The 27,599-nt window shown below is 43.0% G+C and overlaps 1 protein-coding gene across 2 annotated transcripts in view; it reads right to left on the bottom strand.

Moving 5' to 3' along the window:
- The window catches only part of NUBPL (nucleotide binding protein like), a 36,502-nt gene extending 11,876 nt beyond the window's left edge, over positions 1–24,626 (bottom strand). For both annotated transcript variants that reach the window (XM_018554157.1, XM_018554156.1), the window contains exons 1-7: positions 24,606–24,626; positions 16,723–16,870; positions 15,651–15,685; positions 13,032–13,122; positions 12,878–12,917; positions 3,043–3,133; positions 1,485–1,578 (exon numbers count right to left, since the gene is read on the bottom strand). In XM_018554157.1, the coding sequence (XP_018409659.1) occupies positions 1,485–1,578; positions 3,043–3,133; positions 12,878–12,917; positions 13,032–13,122; positions 15,651–15,685; positions 16,723–16,822 (451 nt within the window). In that variant the 5' untranslated portion in view covers positions 16,823–16,870; positions 24,606–24,626. The remainder of the gene's footprint in view (positions 1–1,484; positions 1,579–3,042; positions 3,134–12,877; positions 12,918–13,031; positions 13,123–15,650; positions 15,686–16,722; positions 16,871–24,605) is intronic.
- Between the last annotated feature and the right edge of the window lie 2,973 nt (positions 24,627–27,599).

Genomic DNA, 27,599 nt, shown 5'->3' on the forward strand with positions numbered 1-27,599 from the left:
ACGCGCGACACGAAACGCGCAACAAACACGCATTTTCGATACGCCTAGGTGTGAACCCAGCTTAAGACAAAATGTGTTGTATTGGCCGGATCACCACATGACAATAAAGGAAGAAAAGAAAACTAATGCAGCCACCACATTTAAGGCTTGGTAAGCTCCAAAATATTCCATTTCAATTTCTGGGTTTAGGTACGCTTTACGCATATCAAAGAGGATTTCTTATTGCTTTTCTTAAAGCTCAACTCCAGCCACAAAAGCTTTCATGCAAATATATTCCTTAATATTTACAAAGGGTAAAAATCCACTTTGTATTTGCCAGACACCTTTGAAAAACTCAGATGTTACCATTAAAAAGTAGCAGTGACAATCACTGGACTGCCCACAACTTTTGCAGAGAGCAGAGCTTTGGAAGGGACCCAGCAGACCAATTACAGTAGAAAACCCCTACAGCCACCATCCTTGCCCCAAGATCAGACTAAGTTAATATACAGTGGTACCTCGGGTCATGAACTTAATTCGCTCCACGATTCTGGTCGCGAACCGAATCAAATTTCCCCATAGGTTGGGCAAGTGTGTACAGGTCTGTCTGCCTAAAGGAAGCCACGACCATGTGTCAGAGCGGGGAAGATGGCCGCGGTCGCGTTCCTCACCCGATTTGGAGTTTGCGAATGGAAGCAAAATTTTGCCTAACTTCCTTCCTAATTGTTTGCGAACAGAAGCGTTCGTGAACTCGAGGTATAAATGTATAATTAAACTTAACAAAAAAGCTATTGCTCAAAATGGCTGCCCACGCATTTACTCTGTAATTGCGCTATGGGGTATGGCCTACTTCTAGAGCAGGGGGGTTAACAAACTTTGAGGTACAGCATATTTATAAAAAAATAAACATGGCACTTGTCTGTGATACATAGGGGGGATTTATGAACATATTTCTTTGTGACATTTTTAGTCACAAAGAAGAAAATGTCATGCTAACTAACCGCAAAGATTTATTACTGTTTTGGACCTTTTTTTAAAGTGTTCTTGCGACACATTTATGTTTGCGACTCACTGCACATGTTTTGTGACATTTTGCATAATACGTGGTAATTGCATCCAGCATTTGCAACATTAAAAAACCTCCAAAGCATCCCACATTCTAGAAGTTGTGCTGCGATAATTCACCTTCATATCCTCAAGTCATCCTCAAGGACTTCAAGGCTGGTCGGCGGTCCTTCAGGAGGTGCCAGCAAGCTTTCGACAACTTAGAGGCAATTCTCCTAATGAAGGCATTTAGGAATGAAACAAGAACCAGGATAATAAATATGTTGCTATATGCACTAAAAATCAGGGATGTGACCGTTAAAAACACTCTGATGATGCATCTAAATTGATAAATTCCCCCATAGTGCTGTAGCAAACTAAATGCCATTCGGTTAGCTTACATCTACTATAATAGGATACACATGATGTACTACTGTGAAGGTTTTCTGTCTGATTCATACCAGAGATTGGGATGTTCTGAGATATAGAGAGCTGCACATCTCCAGTTCCAGGTGGCATGTCTATAACTAGGTAATCCAATTCTCCCCAATCTACCTGTAAAATAAAAAAAAAGTGATATATATTAAATACCATATTGTGCAGGTGAAACCTTCAACCCTTTCGCTGGCAACGACGTATGTCGTACATTGCTGGCAGCGGCCCCTCTAAATAGTCAGGATATAGCCGCCGGGACTCCGTTTAGCTCTGTAAACCGACAGTCGGCATCACAGGCGTCGGCGGGTAGAAGGGAGAGAGACCTGTGAACATACGTTCACCAGATCTCTTCCCCGCTGAATGGAGCCGGAAGCAATGCTGTTTGCATCACTTCCAGTTCCACAGTTGTCATTCCCCGGCTAGAGAAGCCAAGGAAGAAGCTACTGAAGCATGATCTGCGATTGAAAAGCATCTTTGCAGTGGAAAGGTGACACTAGGGGTCTAACAGACCTCTAATGTCACCTTAAAGAGTACCTGCCACCACCTAATATGCTACCACATCGGGGGCTTGTCATTTAGAATTACCAGAAATTTGAATGTGCCCTGCCCCGCGACCGCATGCATAGAAATGTAAATACGCGTTGGATGCCCCTATGTACAAAACCGTTAATTGCGCTACATGTTAGGTATGGCAGTATGCGCCAGAGTGAGAAGAATAATTCTATGGTCAGTATTTACAGTTTACTCGGATGACATGTATGGTCTTGTAAAGCATCACCTATGGACAATTTGGGGTACCATAATTTGTCACCGTTTCACGGGCGCATGCCGTTTCTAAGTTTGGCAAGCTGGGTATCTATGTACTCGGCATAACCTCTTTTTTTATATATTTTATGAACAAATGGGTATTAAGTTGTGTTTTTGGGCACTAAATGTTTTTTTAAGTGTAATGGATTTGATAAAAGATTTGCTCTAATATCATTAATATCATGCGACATAAATATTTGCAACTGCCGCCATTTTGTCCTACAGGGTCTGTGCTTTCAGGAAATATATAATTCTCGGGGCTTTTAGGTAATGTTCACGCCTGAAATGTGGATTATAACATGTGCAAAAAAATGCCTTGGCAGCGAAAAGATTAAAGGCTGCTTACTTTTCTGACCATGTTTCATGTTATACCCAATTTCAGGGTGTACCATGAAACAGGGTCACAGCAAAGCATCCCCCCCCTCCCCAGCCTGAGTCACAGAGTTATTCTCCCCACAGGCTTGTGCTGATATCGGAATTTGGCGAGCCTGTGCATGTCATCCATTGACAGGATCTGTGAGGGATTTGTAGTTCTCAATGGAACACAAGTGCAGTAATGTCACCACACTTGTAGACCATTCATTCTCCCTCTCGTCCATGTTACTGAATGTCTGTACCTTGGTAGAGAGCCTGCAGGAGCCAGAACATTGCATTCGATTGTGGCTTCAATGCTTTACTGTCCCCAATACAAAAAAATAATGCATGCACATTTTTTTTTTCTTAAAGGTGGACTTTACCTATAACCTATAGTACTTTATTATTATCAGCGATTCTCACCTGCCTTAGTAACCGCTCAATTGCAGACATAACCATCAAGCCTCTCCACACGATCGGAGCAGTCTCCTCTACCAGGAATCCCATTGACATGCTGGCATGGACACACACAAAGGAATCATCAGACTGTGTAGCTCTAGACTGCCACTAACACACACTTAGATCCAGCACTAATGAATCATTCTTGTGGAGACACAGTAATACGTTGGCGAGTCAGATTATGTGTTTGATTCAGATTCATGTGGAGTACATCTGTTTAGTAAATATGTGGGTATATCTCAATGTGTGCTTGATAATAAATCAGTGTGTTTATCTGTGACTGAACAGGTTTATTTATATGTTTATTTAAAACAAAGAGCGATAAGTGACTCACAGCAAAGAAAGAAGGATCCAAAAATGATAACAGAATCTTAACCCAAAAGCTGATATCGGCAAGTGGGCAGTGTCTCCTGAAATCTTATGGACAGCTGTGATTGTCTGTAACGTACCTAGACAAAAAAAAAAAGAGCAAAATGGTTGGAGTCCAAAGCTTGGGGTACCTTACTCAGATCTGGACTGAGACCAAACAAGGCCCAAGGCAGGTTAATGGCTAGGCAGCCCCTCGACCAAGACCCCTTCATTGCACACCAGCAGAATCCTGACTATAAAGGTCTTCCACCTTCTCTATCCCTTATAATCTAAATATTAGAGGAAGATGTTTTGCCTTCTGTATCCTCCATTACACACTATTAAACAATAAGCTCTATCACCTTCTGTATCCTCCCTTATATCCAAAAAGATTGTAAACTTCTCCACCTTCTCTATCCTACCTTATATCCTAATGGATTGTAAGCTCTTCCACCTTCTCTATCCTACCTTATAGCCTAATAGACTGTAAGCTCTTCCACCTTCTCTATCCTACCTTATATCCTAATGGATTGTAAGCTCTTCTACCCTCTCTATCCTACCTTATATCCTAATGTATTGTAAGCTCTTCCACCTTCTCTATCCTACCTTATAGCCTAATAGACTGTAAGCTCTTCCACCTTCTCTATCCTACCTTATATCCTAAGATTGTAAGCTCTTCCACCTTCTCTATCCTACCTTATATCCTAAGAGTGTAAGCTCTTCCACCTTCTGTATCCTACCTTATATACCAATAGAGTGTAAGCGCTTCCACCTTTTTTATCCTACCTTATATCCTAATATACTGTAAGCTCTTCCACCTTCTTTATCCTACCTTATATCCTAATAGACTGCAAGCTCTTCTACCTTCTCTATCCTACCTTATATCCTAATAGATTGTAAGCTTTTCCACCTTCTGTATCCTACCTTATATACCAATAGAGTGTAAGCGCTTCCACCTTTTCTATCCTAACTTATATCCTAATAGACTGTAAGCTCTTCCACCTTCTATATCCTACTTATATACCAATAGATTGTAAGCTCTTCCACCTTCTTTATCCTACCTTATATACCAATAGACTGTAAACTCTTCTACCTTCTCTATTCTACCTTATATAGCAATAAATTGTAAGCTCTTCCACCTTCTCTATCCTACCTTATATCCTAATAGACTGTAAGCTCTTCCGCCTTCTCTGTCCTACTTTATATCCGAATACATTGTAAGCTTCTCTACATTCTCTAGCCTATCTTATACACAATAAAATGTAAACTCTTCTGCTGTCCTTATCTTCCATAAGCATAATGCACTGCCTGATCTTTCAGCTGTGACCACCAGGGTTTCAATGGCCAATAATGAGGGCTTTGCCGTGTGCCAGCCCCTCACAATAAAAGGGGGGGTTCACAGGAGGTATTTGTCAGTGTGCTGTAGTAGTTTAGGGAGAGCTGACAGTCTGTATAGGGAGAATTAGTTGCTGTATAGTGCTATAATGTGCTAGGATGTGCTAAATTACTGTGAATTGCAGTGTGATAGGCTACATATTCTTGAGTACTCCCTCCAGCAGCTGGAGCTTAGTGCAAAGTGGGCTCCAGTGATGAGGAGAAAGTGGAAGACTGTTCTTGGGTGCCACAGATTAGAGAAATAGAGAGTTGTAGGGGAGAGGTAGAACAACAGTGAGGAAAACATTTCTCTAGTGGCAGCTTGCAGAGGTATGGTGCGAGCAGCCAACATAATCCATATGGTGGCACTGTCTTACAGGTACATGCCACTACCATCCACAGAGCCAGTCCACATAACTCCGCAGTGTGGGCCTTTTAACATATCTGCTGCTGACAGCACGATAGTGGTCTGCAGTCTCTGCCTGCAACCCCTCTGCCAATCCCTCCACTGGCCTCCAATCACCCAAAGAATGAAATTCAAAATATTAAGCTACAGTTACATCTCTGACCTTGTCTCAAAATATCATCCATACCATCTTCTCTGCTCCTCCCAAGACCTCCAGCTCTCTTCCTCCCTCATTTACTCCTCCCAAGCTTACTCCAAGACTTCTTCAGACTCTCTGGCACTCCTTACCCCAACCTGCCGGCTATCTCCTACTCTGCCTGCCTTTAAGCGATTCGTTAAAAAAAGAATATCTTCACAAAAGCCTATCCTGCTTCTACCTAACTGAACTTTTACTTTTCTTAAACAACTCATCCCCACACAGCTACCACCTTCTGTATCACTTCTCTCTCCCTTTGAGATTGTATGCCCTAATCTTCTCTTGAATGGTATTGTAACTGTACTGTAAAGTGCAGCACAAACTCTTGGTGCTATAAAAAAGCAAACCTGTATTATAATAATAATAATGATAATAATAATTGCTGACTACATTGGGTCCTGGACACTCTCACAAGGGACAATGTTGTGGATTACTGGGTGTCCAACCCCCGATTCCTGAGGAATCCAACCATGGGCAAAAATCCCGGATCAAACCGCAACGGCACGCGAGCTCCGTCGACTCCCGCCACGACCCGATCAACGGGTAAGATGGCGCCTTCTTCCCCAGCGCAGGAGCGCCAGTCATCTTCACAAGAACTGATGGCTGATATGGACGGCTCATCTAACGACGGAACAGCGTCGCAATCACCGTTACCTTGTACCCAGCCCGAACCAACTTGCAGAGATGCTATGCTCTTAGAAAAATTTAAGCTGCTGCTACAACGAGAATTACAAATGGCCACTGACAAACTCGCCACCCGTCTCTCCCATGACATCAAGGAACTGGGATCCAGAATCAATGAGATGGAATATAAAATGGATGATGTGATTACAGTGATCGATTCACATGAGCAAGATCTCGAGTCGCTAAAATCAGACATCTCCACCACACTCCTGAAACTAGAGGATTTGGAGAATCGCAACAGACGGGGGAATGTGCGCCTACGCGGCATCCCGGAACACATTGAGGATCTCAATGCAACAGTAACCGCCATGTTCCAAGAACTCTTACCAGGCTTCCCAGTGGAGAGGCTGGAACTGGACCGGGTTCATCGGGCACTGGGTCCTAAACGCCCAGATGGCTCCCCGAGGGATGTTATTCTCAAACCGACCTTCTTTAAGACCAAAGAAGCGATCATGAAAGCAGCATGGGAAAAGAGAGACATTGCTTTCCAGGACTTTGAGTATAAGGTCTTCTCAGATCTGGCGCCACAGACGCTCTTGAAAAGGAAGGCCCTGAAGCCCTTTTTAGTGGCCTTACAGCGACATCAGATCAAATATAGGTGGGGCTTCCCTTTCAAAGTGTCCTTTTCATACCAAGGACTCTTGAGGTCGTTTGCGTCTCCAGAAGAAGCGGGCCCTCTCTTGGAATCATTGCAGCTCTTACCCCCCAAGACCACGGAGCAGACGGCAGCCCACTCCCAACCCAGGCAAGAACCACGCCTACGTCCTCTCTGGGAAAACAGCTCCCGCAACCGCCACGGCCCACCCGACCGGAAACCGAACACCATCTGGATCCCAAGAGGACACAGCGGGATTAGGGTAACGCCGAACACCGGGTCTTTTGTTCCCTGGGAGTAGAGCCTGTTAGCGGCCCTGTCCCCGCAAGCCGCCCACAAACTACTTTACCAAATCTATTAGCCACCCTAAAAAAAAATTTCACACATATCCTGTTAACACAGACAAAATCACAAGCTTTTAACATCAACCTGACGCCAACAGTGGTGGACACTATCCGAGATAACTTTCCCTTCCCATGAGTTATTGAATATTTAATACTTTATGAGCTTTTCTGATTACTATATGGATCTTGCTATTTGTTAGAACCATCCTGAAAATTTGTTAAACCCATTTTAATGCGATGATGTATTCTCTACATTGCTAACATGTTATCTTGAAAAACAAAAACTCAATAAAAACTTTGTGAAAAAAAAATAAAAATAAACCAGTCGAGGATTGATGATGGCTACAAAAATCAATGCTGCTGGTGCTACAGGCTAAACTTTTATTTATCATACAGCTCCCTCAAAAAAATTGTAACATTACCAGCTCCGTCAGTGTTTGCACACTATGAAAGGTACCAAACAGTGCTTCTGCAGCTGGACCCCCGCTGCTAAATTTCCAATGTTTGCTACAGGGTAAATCCTGCTCTATATCTCAAAGTTCGTGGCCTATTCTGGTGCCCAGACACTGCAAGGGTATCACATAATGTTTCCGCAGCTGGACCTCAGCTGCCATATTTCTGATATATATATATATATATATGTTGCCGCATCTAATCATGCTCTAAATGCTCTATAGCAGTGTAGTACAAAACAATACATCCACAATTGTTTTTTTTTAAAGGGAATTGCCATAACATCATTTACACTTGATATAAGTTTGTCTGATGTCCTGCCTCTCCTTGTGATAACAGATAACCGCAAATGCAATCTATTGCTTATGATAACTGCAGGAAATAGATTGCTATCACTATTAATCTGTGGCTGCAAGGGTGTGTGAGAAGAAAAAAAAAAGATGTAAAGATCAAACAAAATCACAAATTAAATCAAAAGTAACAAATTAAATGAATTTAAAAAAAAATGATGCCCTCTATTCATTCATTCCCAGGTCCCAATAAATAGATTGGATGCTCTGGATGACATCTGCTTTAAAACGCATGAGCATTAAATACTTGCCTTAGTAAGAGCAGTGTCATGTCAGGGCTCTGAGGATGCAAGATTTTTACTTTATTTTTTGTTGCGCTTGTGTCTTTTTTTCACCCAATGTAACTATATAGCGATAATAAATAATAATTTAATAGGGGTGGTTCAATGACAGTACTTACATTCAGGAGTCTTAAATCAACTGGCATACTTATAGCTGCTGGGTCCCTAAAAATTTACATTGTCACTTGGGGCTGCACAATAATAATGTACCTAAAGCGTAATCTAGAAATGAGAAAATGTTTAGCAAATTTTATTGTTCACAAAACCACTGAGAAAAAAAATAAAGCTTTAAAATACATTTCCAACTAACATTTACTGTTGAACAGGTGTCATGTTTGGCTTTGAAACGTGGTCAAACCAGACAAGCTGTACTGCGTGATAAAATGTCAGAAAGCATAGTTGAGTTCATGACTCAAAGATTATACTACAACTGCAAAGATTAGAGTTTCTGCATACCCATCTAACTATGCTGACTAAAATGCAGACACAAGCACACTAATTATAGATATTACCTGCATGTTTCAAGATTTTCAGGTTTACAGATCAATAAAGGTTGTTTTTCACAGATTCTACTCATCATTTAACCTGCTCATGAAAAGGTATGCATTCCTTTCAGTCACTGTCTGAGGAAAAATCAGATACTAACTCAATAAAATATAGAACACCACGAACACCAATAAGTGCATTTGTTTTACGCAATGAAAACTACAAGAGCAGCTATAACAGCTACCGTAGATATCTGGTAACAAAGCTTTATAATGCTAATACTAATTGATTCTAGAGTTCTGTTACATCAGCACAGCTATACTTCGGCTCATGGATCAAGCCAAGTGCAGGTAAGGCTGTCCTAAAGGTACAAGGAGAACACGGATTGCAGGTGTATCTTTAGGCCTCATTCACACGAGAAAAGGCCGGCACGTACAGCTCCGTGCTGCGTGCACGGCCGTATCGGGCAGCTCCCGGGAAGGACATGTGCTGCGTGTGATTAGTACGCAGCCCCTGTCCTTCTCTATGGGAGTACGCGGCCGTATGCCGCCCTACGCTCACCGGCCCTGCACGTCCGTGAGGGTGCCCGTACGCTGACAGGATGGATCCTGCCTGTGGTCTGCATCCGAGCCGGGAAACACCCGCACCCGTACCGACCTGCACTTAGGGTAAGCGTAGGGCGGCATACGGCCGCATACTCCCATAGAGAAGGATGGGGGCTGTGTACTAATCACACGCAGCACTTGTCCTTCCTGGGAGCTGTCTGATACGGCCGCGCACGCAGCATGGCAGCATGGGGCTGTACGTGCTGGCTTTTTCTCATGTGAATGAGGCCTTAGAAGCAGACATTCAAAGCTCTGTAATTTGCAGCCGTCATGTGGCTGTATTAAATAACGGGGGGCAGGGGCAGACTAAGATATTGCACTTTAAGGGGTTCATTTATAAAAGTTCTGTCTGGCTACGCCGTTCACAGAGCACTATAGTCCCTAAATGGTGCTGCATGTATAGGAAATTCCTATACTCAATGCCATCTAGGGGCACTAATGCCCTGCAAACCCCTATGTGATATCAGCAGTACCTGTATGTGTATGCATTTACTGTCAGAAAAAGGGTAGATAGGGTCTCAAAGATATTGGGTCCCAAAATATTTTTTCAAAATTTCAAAGCAGAATTCCGGGCAAAAGGGTTTTTAACCCTTAAGTTAACTTCTTCTTAAGTGGGCTACCCCTCCCCCCGTCTAAGTATCCTTGAGTCATCATGTTCTATACACAGTGTATAGGATGTGATGATGCCGAGGGACATATCATCGCTACAGCGGTGGATGAGACAGGCTTCAGGGACCGGAGTAGCAGCCAGCCAGCTCAGCGGTTTTGGTGAGTGTAACTTTTTCTTTTTAGAACCTAGACAAATAAGAACAATTAACCCTTGCAGTGCTGAGGTAGTCCCACTGCAAGGGATACAAACATTTTAGCCCGGAGTTTTGCTTTAAGGTTAGTAGAGATGGGGAAACCCAGATTTAAAGATAAGTTCAGAAAGAATTGTGCATTTTTTATTCTTTTTTTTTTTTGGGCTGGTACAGAGCTTTCTTTTTTCTGCGCTGCCCATCTCTTTTGTCTTGTTATTTTTGTTCTCTGGTCTTTTATATTGGATCTTGCTGAAAGATGTAATAAATATGGTGAAGTCATATTTAAGGGGGGAGGAGGGGGCATATTGAGCACAAATATGGACACATTGATTTATAAAGCCGTAATCACTATCAGCCTCACGTCTCTAGTCTATGAATGTCTCCAGTTTCCAGTAACTCATATAGCATGTTCCCAGTCTCTGACCATCTCTTGTTGCCTGTCTGCAGTCTATGACAGCTCCCTGTAGCATTATATTCACTGAATATTATGTACAGCACTATGGCCATGTCAGGGGCCACACTTGGGGTCCCGTATATCAAGTATACCTACCACCGCCTTAGAGTTTTTTGGGGGGGAACCCCAGAGGGAAGGTCTTTGGCAAGAAAAAAGACGCTGTGTCAGACTAAGCTTCAAATGTCACCTGATAAATTGATCTTTCTATATTATTGGCGAGTCCAGGACAGGGAAAGTGATGTAACAACTAGTGTCACCCTCTAGTTATTGATTATCCATAGGAATATGCTGAATGGTCCCCCTAGAGGTATCACTAAAAACCTGTCTGAGTAGCTGAGGTCTCTTGGCTGGAATGCCTTAACCATTTCGCTACTGGAGCAATTTTTTAATTTTTACACACACGTTAAAATCTGACAGGGTTATTCACATAGGGGTGAAGAGTTTGGAGAAGGCAGGAGAAGTGATCAATCTAGGCCAAAATAGCTGATTTGGTAAAATTCTCCAATTCAGCTTACTTTCCAGTTTAGCTATGTTGTCCTAGATTGTCCACTTCTCCTGCCTTCTCCAAACTCTTTAACCTTTTGTGAATAACCCTGTGAATGTTTAGGCTAAAAAAAAAAAAAAAAACAAAACAAATAATTATATATTTTCTGAAAGCAAAAGCCATGCAGAATAAAAAATGCTAGTTGCAATTTTCTATGTTGCACGGTATTTGTACAAATGTTTATTAAAATCAATATGGTTAGGAAAAGATACCTCAAACCGTAAAACTGTGCTCGCCCATGAAATGGCAAAAACAACTATGGTATCCAAAATTGCCCAAAGGCGATGCTTTAAAAGCCTTTATTGCTCACCAATTATCAGAGTTAAAAGGAGAACTATGAGATGAGTGATTTCCACTCACCTCATAGTTCTAGCCGACCTGTGACAATGAGACTGTCACAGGTCGGCTCAGTAGATCGGGAGGTGAGCGAACAGATACCGGCGTTCGCTCACCTCTCGATCCTGTCACGGCTCTCTGCCGTGACAGGGGAGGTGCTGGATTCCCCCCTCCCCGCTCCGATCCGCCAGTGCTGACTGGCGGAACGGACGTGGAAAGGGGCCGGGTACAGCTGGCTCTGCCTCTAGATAGGCAGAGCCAGCTGTCACTCACGCAGCTGGGCGGATCTCGACATCGATGTCGGGATCCGCTCCGGCTGCGGCGTCTCAGTATAGCTTGAGCTGTAGCTCGCGGTATACTGAGCTTAGGGTAACGGGAGGACGCTAGTTTGTGTCCTCCCGTTACCCTAAGGAGAACTATGGGGAAAAGCCGTGACCCCATAGTTCTCCTTTAACAGTGAGTGATGGCCCCTAGCATTATTGCTCTCACTCCGTTCGTGGTGATATGCAACATGTGTGGTGCAATTGTCATTTTTGCACGTAGGCACACCTGATGCGTGTTTGCGTTTGTATGTGCGTGTACGTGGGTGAGGGCCTTGCAATTTTTCTAAATGTCATTTTTTAAACTTTTTTTTAATACACTTTACTTTATGGCTATCACATAGGGGATAACAAGACCCCATGTGATAGCACAGGAAGTGACACGCCCTCTTTATGAAGATATCATTACATCCCTAATGCCACCTATGGACCTCACAGAAGCTGATGAAGCACAGATCGTGCTTCATCGCCGTCTTCTCCGGCCACTGCAGATGAAAGCCTGAACCCGAAAGTGATGAATTCGTTGTCGCTTCCAGATTCAGTAAGCAGAGAGGGGATCAGTCACTGAAAGGCACCCTTTTCAGCAGCATACAATGATTGGGCTGCTCTACAGCCACTTGATCACTTGTGAAAGCCAGGTGATGGCTGCAAACAACTATACAGCAACAACTGCAGCAGAAGTTTAAACTTTAGTAGGAAGACCTACATACTGTATATGTAACTCAGGACTAATGTGGTTACCATAACTAAAGACAGAGGGATATTTATCAAGCAACCGTACAACAGAATGAGGCAGATAATGAGTGCAAATCAATAGTCTCATTTAGCACACATTTTTAGCAACAGTTTTTTGTGTGTTCACAACCCCTGCACCTACAATCTTCAAAGTCAACACGGACAGTTGCAGAAAGGTTCTCAGATACATCTGCCACTCAACTTGCAACAGTTTTCCGCTTAAAACATACCGCTTAGAAGTGTCATTAGGACAGTCCTAATTCCAAGCAGTTGATAAAGTGATTTGTAAATTAAGTTGCAATATTAGGGCCGGTTCACACCATAAACAGTACGTGTGAACATTGACTTCAATGCACCGCCACGCCCCTGAACATAGGAAGCTGGCCGGAATGCGATGCAGTGTGTTCCAGAGGCTGACCGCTGTTTATGGTGTGAAAGGGCCCTTATAGTAAATTTATTTTACACTGGCATCATCTGTCATTTCTTACCATTTAATGCCATAGTTGACTAGAGGGATCATCAAATTTTCTGCAAAAGGAAATAAATTATATTCAGTATCATTCCAGTGCAATTGGTTGTAGCTCATCACAAGTCTACGGCATCTAAATGGAACAAATAGACAGAAAAGGTTGTGTTACTTACTACTCGTCACCTCCGGGCTTCCCTTCAGATTCATCATCCGGGGAATGGACGGTCCATATACATCTGCATCCAATAAGCCCACAGCATTTACCTGGATGGAATAACTTTAGATCTTATATCCAATTTTGTAAATGTGAAAAGCTATAATGAACAATTATTACAGAACTATCCAATGTCAGTCCTCAGGATGATCTCATTGAAGTACACCACAAAAGGACAAATGCTGCGATTTTGCGCAATTAAATAAGCAGACTTTTCATTTTTATTTTTTTTCACAAGTAATTTTTTTTATTGTGTGAGAATTAACAAAAGCAAATTTACAGGCATTGGTCAGGTGCACATGCGCCACCATAAAAGGTTCACAAGAGCACAATAGGGGAATACAATAAAGGAATACAATAAAGGAAACAGGGGTATAAGTGAAGGAGGCTACGTCAGTTAGCATAGCTTCGTTTCCAGCCCTTAAATGGAACAGTAAACAATGAATACTGTAGGCCATAGTTGGGTGGGATAAAGGAACATTCAGGCCTCGATAAAGTTGCAAAGTTATCATGATCCCTGTACATTCAGGGGGGAAGGGTGTGGACTGGGAGGGCATTACCCGTTGGACTTTTCATTTTGTGCAAGATCCCCTTTAAAGTTCAAGTTCACTTTTGAACAACTACCAACTATCCCATCCTTGCTAGTCCCCTAATCTGATTTTACCTTGAACTCCAGCACCACCCAGATAATTACTCGCCTTTCGATGATAGTGGTGGCCTCCTCTGGTGTTTACCCATCTCAGTTTCGAAGTATATAGCGCTAGCTGTACCCGTGTGTTGACTCCGCATAGACTTGAATGGAGACATACTCCAGTAAAGTCAATGGGGAGTCACTGTGATGGGGTGGCTAGCACAGGAGAAGATTTCAAAACAGAGTAAACATTGGAGGAGGCTGCCTTTGTCAGAGAGCTAAGTAAGTATCTGGGTGAGGGAGTTCTAGGTTCATTCAAGTTAGGGGCTAGGGAGGGTGAGCTAGTGGGTTTTTAAAACTGCGCCTGTCCTTTAAGTCAGAAAGTTCATTCAAATTGTATTAATCCAATTTCTGTGTAGCCCCTGCTTAACATGAACACACAGGGGTTGATTTACTAACCTTATAAACACACCATGAACATGTATACACCTCTGTAGTGTGTTCCCTCCCAGCATGATCTATGGGTGGAATCTAAACACCTTTGTAGTGTGTACACACCCAGCAGGTGTGTTGTGCATAGCCAAGCATGAATTGCAAGGTGATGTTGTGTAAATTAGCTCTATGTTGTGTTGCTTGCGTTGATGAATGCAGGAATGTAAATGCATGAGCTAACCATTTTTGTCTAAACTGTGAAGCAGCATTATATATGCATCATGTGCATGATTTTTCCATATATGGCATTAGTGGAAATATGCTTTTAGAGACTTTTTGGTTGATAAATACGTTTTGCTGTGTGAAAAATCACACGCACCTGGTGCGTGCGTGTGTTTAGGTTAGTAAATCACCCCCATGGGCTCACAGAGGGTCGGTAGCAAGTAGCGTACTTTCCGATACCTGTGCAATGTAACTTCACTGGCTCTGTTGACAGGATCAGCAATTCACCAATTACATATGGACTTCCAAGGCACGTTTGATTTTTGTTAGCTTAGCATGTAGCAATGAAAGACTTCTTAGAATTTGCATGTTTTGTGTCCCAGCATCACTAGCAAGTGTGTTCCAGAATCATCATAATACATACAAAAGGGAGTGGGATGGATTACTGCAGTACAGCAATGTGGGGGTGAAAATCAGAACTACCCCTAAGGAAGTATCCTATATAGAACAGGACCATTAAAGTGTATGTACTGTACACCCCAATTAGTTTTTTTAGTTTTTTTTAGAGCAGAGAAGGGAGACGGGTTACAACCCCAAGTTTTCAATAGTGTCTGTCTCTGCAAACTCTCTCTATTTGTCCTGGGTGTCATTATCTCTGACACAGAAAGTGAGGGAATAACCAAAGTTTAAGAGTTGTCACCAGAATAAGAAGGGACAGTAAATCTTATATGGGGACACATATTCTGGTGACTGTCTGAGAGGGGAATTCTGCTCACTTTGTAGAATCTCTGTCACACTTTTTGTCACGTTTCTGAGATAGAAAGTGAAGAGATATCTCCCCAATGGGACAAGAGCAACAAAAATAAACTGGCAGAGGTTTTAACTTTTTCCTATTCCATCCAAAAAGTTCAACAATGTTCAAACAATGCATCCAAAACCAAAATGCACCCATGGCTACATAGCTATAATTATGGTTTCACTGAAGCTTAGGTTTTTGTTTTGCCTACTGTTTTATTTTAAAACCCTTTACAAGTTGCCGGGTGGAGGGTTCGGTCATTCACATTTGGTGGTCCTGTCCCAGGGTGAGGAGATTCTGGCATAGAGTCTACCAACTTTTATACACAGTTACGGGTCAGACGTTCCGCAAGGACCCGTTGGAAGCTCTGCTGCTCAAGCAACCTCTGGGGTGCACGATACGTCAACACAGACTAATCACATTCATCCTCACAAAAATAATTATTATTATTAATAAAATAAAAATAATATTTAATAAATAAAAACTACTGGACTTACGTGTTCACTAGCTGCAAGTCCCAATGCCAGATTAACTGATAAAAACAAAATAAATATATTAATACATTTAACACTTCAGCACAAAAGTAAATAAAAGTTGTGTATGCTGTCTCAATCAATGGAAACTCATTAAAACACATCACCACACATGAACATGCATCAAACTGCGTGCCAAATGCAGCTCAACATGTCACAATTATTTTGCACATTTCTGCATGTGTTCTCTTGCAGAAGTATTTATGAAATCTATAGCTTCAGTAAAATGTACACAAATGTGATAATTAGGTGCACACACTATAATCTTTATACTATTATTTAAATCTAAAAGCAAGATTTAGTTAATAATCTCACGTTTAGTTTAATAATTTTTTTTTGAGATTGTAGTCTATCAGGGGAGTGAGCTTGGAGCCGAGCTACTTCCTAATTACGTGTGTGTATACATACATACATACATACATACATACATACATACATACATACATACATACATACATATACACAGGGCTCGAAAATCCACTCGTCTGCGACGAGCAGACAGATATATATATATATATACACACTGTGTGTGTGTGTGTGTGTGTGTGTCTGTGTGTGTGGGGGGTTATATTTTATTCAGGTTTGCATCTATTCTTTTTAATACAACTTGACAAAAGCTTCTAATTCAAGTACAGAGGCAGTAATAGGTACTCTTTATGGAGACAACATAGGTCTATTGGACCCCTAATGCCTCCAGCCAGTGCAGATTAGGGACAAAGAGTCCACAGTTGTTGTTGTCACCGTGATTCTGATGACTCTGGATCCAGAAGTGCTCAGAGCTGAGATGAGTTGATTTAGCCTATAGAATTTCCCATTCACCAATATCCTCTCGCTCTCCATCTTGAACCCCCCATGCAGCAGTCTTGGGCTCACAGAAGATATATGAACTGCACACATCTGCAGTGTGCTCACTTCGTGAACTTGGTTTATGTGGCTTTAAATGTGATTAAAATAAAGTAAGCATAAACTTATAACAATGCTTGCTTTTGGTTAAAAAAAAAAGACCATTTTAGGTCTTCATCTCGATATCTCATACCTGCAGTTGTGGATTTGCCAACACCTCCTTTGCCCGAAGCTACAACCAAAACATGCTTAACTCCAGAAATCGGCTTCTGCTTTGGCAAGCCACGAGCCATCGCCTGAATCTGTCTGTCCTTGAGCTTCTCTTCTCGAGATGTTGTTGACTACAATCAGAGAACACAAGAAATCACAGACTGGAAATCAGATGGATACCACATCAGGTAGATTACCTATTGGTAAACAGCTATATGTCAGAGCAGCCAGTAACTAAAAGACTAATATTACATTTAGATACATATGATTTTTCATCATTCATATCAACTTTTGTTTAAGGAGTCGGTCCAAAAATTCCCAACCAGCTCCACAGAGGAGCTATTGTATGGCCATCCCAAAACTCTGTAGTAATGTAAGTGGTCCTTTATACCCCAAGTACTGCTCCATTGTTATCCAACCTTGTCAATATTAACGGCTTTAATGTCTGAATTAAGCAATGGGCACTGCTTACATACAAGCATATAACTTATACTGAAAAGGTTACACCTGTTTTTTACAAGTAAATCTTAAAGTGACACTAAACTCAGGGGTTGAGGAATGCTTAAAAATGCATTCAAATACATTATTAAAAAAAAAAGAAGATGTATTATTTGTGTATCACTCAGCTATAGATACTCAAATCATCTCTGAATTGGTGCCGACACTGTTCTTCCTTCTGGAGGGGGGCTACTTTTGTTCTCCATCATCCCTGTGAGTGTTGTAAAGTAGCTCCGCTCCAAGATCCCTCCTGTGATGGACTACAATCTCAGTTAAAATTGGTAAACTAAACATGAGATTGTAGTCCATCACAGGAGTGATCTTGGAGCGCTGGCTACTTTACAACACACACAGGGACCATGGGGAGCAAACGTAGCCACCCTCCAGAAGGAAGGACAATGTCAGCACCAATTCAGAGATGATTTGAGGCTCTACAGCCGAGTGATATACAAATAAGATACATTGTTGTTAATAGTTAAGGTACTTGAATGTATTTGGTTTAACTCCCGAGGTCAGTGTCATTTTAATATACAAATGTTTCATTTTCACGTGAAGAGTTTTTTTCCATATATTAGCCAAATACGAACAATTGACAGTTAGCTACGCTAGAATAAGACAAATACTTTGCTGGAATGCTTTAGAAATTCTGATTTTGAACTTACATTGTGCATTCAGGACATTGAGTCACTCAGTGGCATTCTATTCAATTTTGTAGTGTAACTTTGCATCTATGCTGGAGATATTAGAATACTTTGAGAACAGATGTACTGCATACTGCCACCCCGAAGATGTTTCAGTTCTTGGCAGATGCCAGAGCCTTCAAACTCCCTGTCTCATGTCTTGCAGGACTCCTGCAGAGAGGCCTGTGTTCCATGTTTACAATTTTGCTCCCCTGCAGAAGTTGTTATAAGGGGCTCTAGATCTCCATTTTTTTTTTATTCTTATGTGGAATGCAGTAGGTGGAATGAGGTGGGAAAGGGGAGAGCCAGGAATTTGGGCGGGAGAATCCTGCTGCTAGAGGCATTAAGAGATTTAAAGTGAACTTGACCTGGCCAAAATTTTAGTAAGATAACAATAGTGTTGAAGTGTTGTTCTGGAGTGAATCCTAGGCTCAGGGTGTACGAGGGGACTTTACTTCTGCACAAGTCGAGATTAAAAACAGAATGAAATACAATGCCCACCTACAACGTGTAAATATGTATTATGTTACTGGAAGCACGTAGGTGTAAATCCAACCTAATGGCATAGTCAGGTGAAGAGAGGGGTGACACAGTAGATATACTATTATTAACTTATGTACATCAGCCTTATACCACCCAACTTTCTGAGATGTTTATTTTGTGAACAAGCCTACAGTGTCTGCCATCCTTCTGTGCCAATCCCTCCACTGGATTCTGATTGCCCAAAGAATAACAATTTTAAATATTAACAACATAGAAAGCTATCCGCAACTTTGCTCCAAGTTATACCTCCAACCCTGTCTCAAAACATCAACCAAACCGTCCTCTCCACTCTTTCCAAGATCACCCGCTCTCTAGCTCCTTTGTCATCTCTTCCCATGCTCACCTCCAGGCTTCTGCAGAGTCTCTACCATCCTCAGGAAATCCCTACCCCAACCTGTCCAGTTATCTACTACTTTGTCTAGAGGCAACCCCTCCAAACTCATCTCTTCAAGCAACCCTATCCCGCTTCTACCTAAAAACTGACATTTTTATCACCTCTTGTATCACTTGCTCCTCCCTTGTAGATTGTAAGTGCTCACAGGCAGGGCCCTTCTTACCTTCTTGTCTTGAATAGTATTGTAACTGTATTGTTCCCCTTTATATTGTAAAGCCCTGCGCAAACTGTTGGCTATATACAAATTCTGAATAATAATATTTTTGTCTCTGCTCTGAGGCAGAACCTTTAAAGGAAAATACATTCAGTACATACAGCATAAGCAATAAAGGGACAATGGTCCTTGCCTCACCTATCAGCGAAGCACCTCCATGATGCAGAGACTGAATATATAACATCCTGCAAAACATCTTTAATAATGCAGCAAATTGTCCATCTCTCCTGTATCCAAGACATTTCACCAGCTTGTGCAGCAATACCCACAGTGTAAATCATTTAAGACTGGTTACTATGCTCAGCAGTTTACAAAACTAAACAAAATACACTAGCTTTCAAAAATGTCAAATCCCCAGGAAACGCCTTTGTTTTGGAAAAGCACTGATGTTTTATAATCAAGGGGACATCAAAAGATAGGTGTGAAAGTGAATGTGGTCATGGATAACAACAATCACCCCCCTGGACCCTGTCAGTGTAGTGCCTAGGTCAGCCCTAACCTGACCTAAGTCAGACAAGATACTGATATGATATTAAAATGTATATATATATATACATACATATATACATACATACATATACACACACAGTTTTGTTTTGTTTTGTTTAAAAGTCACAAAGGATATAAATCCACTTTGTGTGCACAAAAATGTCTATGCAAACCCAGATATTACCTAAGAGTAGCAGTGAAATCATCACTGTGCTGTTAATAACCTGTGCAGAGACCCGAGTTGTGGGAGGGACCCAGCAGGCCGCATCCACTACAGGCTGCCTGTGTTCTATCAAAGTTTGTGACTGCGTTAGAATGTGTGACCGGTGACGTGATCAAACATTTTAACATAATCCCGCCAAGTTTTTTAGCGGTGGAATGTGTGACCGTTCACGTGGTCACACATTCTAACGTAGTCACGCCCATTTTTCCCCGGTGTTAAAATATGTGACCGGCAAAAGGTGTAGAATTCAAAGCTTTCTCAGCTGTTCCAGGGCAGATCGGCATCGTAGATCGTATGTGCAGGAAATCCGATCTGCCCTGGAACAGCTGATTGGTCCGGAAATCTCACTTCTGTCCGACGTTGTGAAATGTCAGATCGCATTCACATAGTCGGATAGAAGTGAGATTTCAGGACCGATCAGCTGTTCCAGGGCAGATTGGTTCTCCTGCACATACATTCTGCGTTGCCGATCTGCCCTGGAACAAATGAACATCACATATTTTAACTCCGGGGAAAAATGGGCGTGACTGCGTTAGAATGTGTGACCACGTGACCGGTCACACATTCCAACCCTGTCCCAATCTTTGATAGAACACCTGCAGAAAACTACAGGAGGGGGCGGAGACAAGACTAGTCACCCTGCACACAGAGAAAGAGCAGCAGTGAGCGGTCTTTATTACAGGAAGCTCCATCACAGAGATAATGGTCACACTGAATCACTGCACAGATCTGGAAGAAATACAAGTAAGATTACACATGGCTCTTGTATTAACAATATTTACTTATCCCAGAGTTCAGATGAAGTGAAAATGAGTTGTTTTTAACCTTGAATAAATAAATGTTCAACACACGAAGAAGCTGCTACATTTCTGTGTCAGTGTATCCTGAGGCGTTAATATTGGTGCTAAGGAAATGAGAAATTGCTGAGCCTGCATCACCAGAGGTCCACACTGTGATAGGACTTTTATCTCCTACATGATTAGATGATGTCTGACGCAGGGGGATAAGATACAGAGGGCAGCTGTAAAAAGAAGAATCTGACACACCCAGAAGTGTCAGATTCTTTCCATTTTTCCCCTGCCCCTGCAATAAGTTAAAGACTAAGTTCACGTTTCTGACCAAGTTTTATGTTACACACATATTTAGGGTGCAACATAAATTAACAGAAATCAAGGTCAGAACGCAAAACCCTCCAACCCCCATTTCCCAGCAGGCTTGTTCATATGTTTGAATTCAGCACAGCTATGTGTGGCTCCTTGGACAGGATCTGTGAATGGAGTAACTACAAGTCCCATCAGCCAATGCGCCACAGGGACTAGTTCTTAATAGAATACAAATGTGAAGCACTTGTAGTCTATTGACACTTCCTTCCATCCATGTTACTGAATGTCTATACAGAGGCATGGACGGGGATGGGAGGAATAGTCTGCAGGAGCCAGAGCATTGCACCTATGATCCACTGATCATGGCCGTAAAGTTTTTCTGCCTCCAATGCAAAAATTGGAGTTACATACCTGGTAACTCTGTTTCTAGGAACCTAACATGTTTTTCTTTTAAGAAGTGTGAATTTATTCTTTTTTCAAAAGGTGGAATTCCCCTTTAGAGCCAAAATGTACCCCCCCCACACACACACACACACGCGCACGCACGCACGCACCACAACCCTGAAAACCATTTAGTTTGTTTTTCTTATTACTTTGTAAAACATTTTATATTCACCCCCAAGTACTCCGTTGGGATGCAGGGGGCACCCAGTCCTGAACAGTCCCCTCACAATGGCCTCATTGCATGCAGACTCTCACCTGGATCCTGATGCTAAACAGCCAATAGGAAGCGTCCATATCACGCAGGCAGAAGAAGAGAGAAGACCCGGACTGAAGTATCACATGACTATGGATTTAGGTGAGCAAAAGAGACAATTTAGCCTATGGTCTGTGGTCTGAATATAAGAAGTCTAATAGATTCCTCCATTCACGCAGGCAAAGAAATCCCCCTGCCACCTATTCTATTTTGACAACTGGTACCTGCGTCTGTCAGAATACTCATTGGTATTGGGAAATTTCTCCTCAATATCTTCCAAAACTGACAACTGGAATGCTAAAGGCATATAGAGCTGTTATTATGGTGAAACATTCTTTGATAAATGCTTTTTTTATTTTTTATTAAAGAACTATGAGGTGAGTGCTTTTCACTCACCTCATAGTTCTAGCCGACCTGTGACAATGAGACTGTCACAGGTCGGCTCAGTAGATCGGGAGGTGAGTGAACACATGCTCTCTCTGCCGTGGCAGGGGAGGGGATGGATTCCCCCCTCCCCGCTCCGATCCGCCAGCGCTGACTGACGGAACGGACACAGCTGGCTCTGCCTCTAGATAGGCAGATCCAGCTGTCACTCACGCAGCTGGGCGAATCTCGACATCGATGTCGGGATCCGCTCCGGCGTCTCAGTATACCGTGAGCTGTAGCCCGCGGTATACTGAGCTTAGGGTAACGGGAGGACGCTAGTTTGTGTCCTCCCGTTACCCTAAGGAGAACTATGGGGAAAAGCCCTGACCCCATAGTTCTCCTTTAAAGTAATGATATGACGTAAAAAAAATGTCAATGTGTTATCTAGAATTTCAGATCAATATTATGTAGGGCTGCAACCAACCAATCGATAATAAACTATAATGAGAATAGTCAACTATTCTCATTATTGATTAGTTGGTTGGATCCCCTAGCTCTCTCCTCCATGCTGGGAGGACAGCACAGCAAGCAGTGGGCGGGAGCAATAGCCAGCTTGCTATTGCAATAGAAATTGCCAATAGCAGGCTGGCTATTGCACCAGCCCCACTACCTGCTGATTTACATTCAGCTGCCAGCTGCGGTATCTTGCCACTGGCAGCTGTCTTTCCCTGGCGGGAGCTGTTCAAGCGCCATGTACTTACAACACAGTTATTTATTTAAAAAAAAAAAGATAAAAAGGTGGGGAAAAAAAAGTAATTTTCGGTTTCAGCCTGACAAATTCTGCTGCGGGGGGTGCGTTGCAGTGCCATTCATTTCAATGGCATCCCAAACGCGCCTCCTACCCACAGTGTGATCGCCTGCACTGGAAATCACAGTACCGCAATGCTGAGTGTGTTCCGATTGCAAAAAATTGTGCATGCAGTTTTATTCTGAAGAAACGTTATGTTTGTAACACTGCATTTGTGTATTTTATTTAAAATTAAGGATGGTATTTATTTAACTTTTTTTATCCAATTAATCTAAAAAATAATCGGCCAACTAATCGACTATGAAAATAATCATTAGTTGCAGCCCTAATATTATGCCACTTTGGTGAATAAAGGTGTCAACAGCCATGAAGAACATTTCTAGGTCACTCCAAACATCTCTGGGTGTTAGTGTGTGTATTATTGGACACAATGTTTACCACCGACCATGTCCGTGCTGTTAAAGTATCCTTTTACTGTCATGTTGGGATGAGTTATCTTCACTTCCTGTCCTAGAGACACAACATGAATAGCCACTTCGTCGCCACAAGAACGGATGTCTCCTCACTTCCTGTTTCTGTTGTCTATGACAACAGTCACCGCTACAAATCAAGTGGATGAAGCTCCCCAGTGGGATCACAGACAGCAAAGAACCTTTAACACTACGTCCAAACCTGAAAAAAAATGTTTGTAGCTGGTAATACAATTTTACCCCTTCCCATCTGGCCGTGGTAATGAAACGGCCGGATGGGACACTGAAAGTGGGTCCGCTTTTTAAACAAAACATCCTTTCGCGCACAAGCGGAAAACTCTCCGCATTTTAAACAGCCAGCGATGGCTTTATACATATAAGGCTCGGTTCACAGCTAGGTGACACCTCACCTCGCGGCAATCGTGCACGATACTGCTCGGTCAGGAGTCGCCAAGGTGTGAACTGATCGCGCTGTGGGTGCGATTCTTTTCTAATGGCACCCCAGGTGGATCGCACGTTTTCCCACCACAATTCCACCTGTGCTTCCGAACACACGTCGTGTATCACAAAAAGAAGGTACTTGTACCTTTTTTTTGCGAATGACGCACGGATGTCACCCCATTGAAATCAATCGGCAATCGCTGCCTGCATTGTACAGGACCGCATGTCCCGGGTGTCGTGCAGTTGTGAACCCAGCCTTAGTGTTTGGATAGCTACAGAGCCCCCACCGGATGCCTGCTGCCAGCCAGCCCAGGCACTGCAGTCCCCATGTAGGCCTGGGACCAGCGTAGCAGCTCTATGAACTTAGATCGGAGGGAGATCATCATGGGTCCTTCCTCTGATCTCTGGACCCGACATCACTTCCACCTTCAGCCTGTCATCTCTCCAGCTTTTGTAGCCAGAGAAGAAGCTGGTAAAACATATCTCTGCTTTATCAGCTTCTTTTGGGGCTCCCTAAGTGACATTAGGGGTCCAATAGACTGCCTCTGGGAGTCATGCCTGTAACTGTCAGTCTTGCAATGCCTCATGGGACTTGTAGTTCCACAACAGCTGAGGGACCAGAGTTGCCCACCCTTGGTCTAAACCTTGTCACTCTAACCAAATAATAATAATTTTTAAAAAAACTTTTGCCTTTAGTTGCTCTTCAACATTAAAAGCTCGCTGAACATAACTTCTGATGAGAGCTCAATGCAACATACAAATCATGTTATAGTACAATCGGTCAACACAGGAAAAAGGAGACTTTTCCAGGGACAAGTCTCCCACCCCAGGGACTGTCCTTGACACTCAGGATCAGCTGACATCTCACCCTCTCTAAACCACGTGCTCAGCTCTGGGGCGCCATTACAAGGCTGCTGGAATATAACCTCCAGTTACCTACCGAGGACAAGGAGGCCACCCTGGAGGCAACATACTGTCCCAGTTGCAGAAACGACCGGGACTTCAGAACACGGGTCCCCTGGATGAGGCCTTTGACAGCCGCCATTTCCGTCTCTTAGCAACGAGCCCTCAGTCCGACATGCGTTCCATTCGGTTACATGGCGGAAGTATGCGTTCCAAGCCTCTGTCTTGTCTGTCCAATCAGGAGGAGGAGAGTGGAGTAGCTGGAAGGATACATGGACGGTGAGTAGCAACTGCCATAGCTGATTCATTGACAGGACGTGCTGGGAGTTGTATACAGCTGGACCATCACACTGTCTGCATTCATGATGATTTGAAATAGAGGTCAAGTAGAGGATCACCAGACACATTTGTATTGACTATAATTGATTTCACTGACAGGAGAAGATCTGACTGCTGTGTGATAATAGAGTGTTGGTGATATAAACGTGTGCTTGTTGTAGCCAAAAATCTATGGGGGGAATTTATCAATTAGTAGCCAATCAGCTTCTCGCTTTCATTTTCAAATCTTAACTGAACAAACCGAAGAGAGAAGCTGATTGGTTACTATGGGCTACAGCTCCAGATTCTGTTTGCTCCAGTTTTGATAAATTCCCCCCTCTGTTTATAGAACAGAGCACCAGCTACTGACTTATATTAGGGCAGCAGGATTCCATTACAGCTGGTCAGTTGTTTGATGAGATTATATGACAAATGAAATGCCTGTGTGTTGCCCATAAACATGCAGTTCCTACCCCATCTCCATAGCTCAATGTCGCCTGTAGCTCTTCACTCAAGCTTGAACATGACCTATTTTTCGGCGGATGTCATGCGATTTGGCCTCAATAGACTCAATGGTGTCGCTCAATGTCGTGCATTACCGGTGATATTACACGACATTGTGCTACAGAAGAGTATCACTTTTGCACAGCAATATGGAAGGAACGAATGATGTAACATCAAGACTTTTGATTAGTAACAGCCCAACGTAGCAGCAACAAAGTCCCTCCCAAAAGTCGACCTACGTAGTGCAACAAAATGTGCACTGTCACTCAATGTAGCTCAATGTCGCCCAGCTTGAAATCGTGTGGAAAATCGCACGATTTCTCATGTCGCTCAGTGTGAATGGGGTCTAAAATATAGATCCATTTGCCCAGCCTACATGCAGCTGTTCCCAGCTTGTTACTGCTTATCAGTGGAAGGTGCAAACAACATTGGTTTTTGGGCAGAAGTGATGAGGCTGGGCTCAAAATTCTGATTGCCACACCACCTTGCGACCCAAACAGTGTCGGCAAGCCCAATTCCAGAGGCAATACAAAAGATTCATTGCATCCCGCTCACTCCCCCTGCACTGCAAGGCTTAAATGCTTGTTAGGTCTAGGACAGGGGTCTCAAACCTCTGGCCCTCCAGCTGTGGTGAAACTACAAATCCCATGATGCATCTGTCTTCGGGAGTCATGTCTATGGCTGTGAGAATCTTGCAATGCCTCATGGGATTTGTAGTTCCAACACAGCTGGAGGGCCTGGAGGTTTGAGACCCCTGGTCTAGGAGGTGCAAGAAGAGGAGATATTACTAACTTACCTGGAGGTAATTAAAACCAACAGGGTTATTCACAAAAGGGTGAAGAGTTTGGAGAAGGCAGGAGAAGTGAAAAATCTAGGACAACATAGCTAATTTGGAAAGTGAGCTGAGTTTGAGAATGTTTCCAAATCAGGTATTCTGCCCTAGATTGTTCATTTCTCCGGCCATCTCCAAACCTTTCACCCTTCTGTGAATAACCCTGCAAGTCTCTGTTGGCATACAGAGAGAGGCCAAAGTGCTCAGAGTCAGGCTGCAAAGATGTGTACACATCTTTGGGTGTGCTACCCCTGATCGTCACTGGTCGCTAGGATGCTTTTCGACTGCACACCGTCACTGGCTGCTAGGAGGCTGTATAGCTGATAGCCTCCTAGCAACCAGTGATGCTGTGTATCCCACAGCAACATAGCAACCAATGATGCCTGGCTGAACATTGACAGTGAGGGGAGCCTGATGACTGATGATGAGAGACCAGTTCCCCATTAGGAATGGCAGTGGGTGGATTCCTTAGCGGATTTCATAGCGCTATGGAATCTGTCCACTGCTGTCAATCACAAGAAAGGTGGACCTGATGGGCAACTAGTTACTCATCTTCACTCCTCAGGATTACCTCGCTGTCAAGCTAAGAGGAGCCAGACCTGAAGAAAACTAGTGTCTCAACATCAGGCTCCACTGTTCCACCATGTCAACTCCTTGGCCAGTGCACGTGTGTGTGACAGAGGGCAGTAGTGAAGCGGGGCACTAAGTTACTGAGCTGCACTGAGGGCGATGTGTCCAGTATGAAAAAGTACTGAGCCAAGGAAGTGTGCTAATGGCCGGATCACCAGGTAAAAATAAAGGGGGAAAAAAAGCCTAAAAAGAAAATTAATGCAGCCGCCACTTTTAAGAATTGGTAAGCTGCAATATATTACATTGTGCTTTGGGTTTAGATATGCTTTAAGAATACTTACCTTCAGGCTGGGTTCCCGGATTGAATATGCACGTTTTCGGCGCTTTTTTTTTTACCGCGATTCGCGGTAAAAAAAACTTGCGGCAAACGCGCGTTTCCGAGGGATACTATGGATACTTGGCTGTATCCCAATGGAACCGCCCGACCAAAACGCCCCAAAGAAGTACATGTACTTCTTTGGGCGTAGGGCGGTTTCCCGCGCGTTCGTACTCACGGAAAACCGCACAGATGGGAACCATACACATTGAAAATAATGGCATTTCCCTGCTTGTGCGGTTTTCCGCGAGTACGAAAGCGCGGAAAACCGCCTAGGTGGGAACCCAGCCTCAAAAAAAAGGTGACAGTTTTTTCTGCTGAGTTTCAGAAATGACAGTTACATGCTTAAAATAAAGATCCTTATCCTTGTGTTAAAGCTTTGTGAATTGAGGCTGATTAATTTTCTGTAATTTCATTGTGTTTGGTTGCAG

Source organism: Nanorana parkeri, unplaced genomic scaffold (assembly GCF_000935625.1).
Source record: "Nanorana parkeri isolate BGI_ZX_2015 unplaced genomic scaffold, ASM93562v1 scaffold144, whole genome shotgun sequence".
Taxonomy (NCBI): Eukaryota; Metazoa; Chordata; class Amphibia; order Anura; family Dicroglossidae; genus Nanorana; species Nanorana parkeri.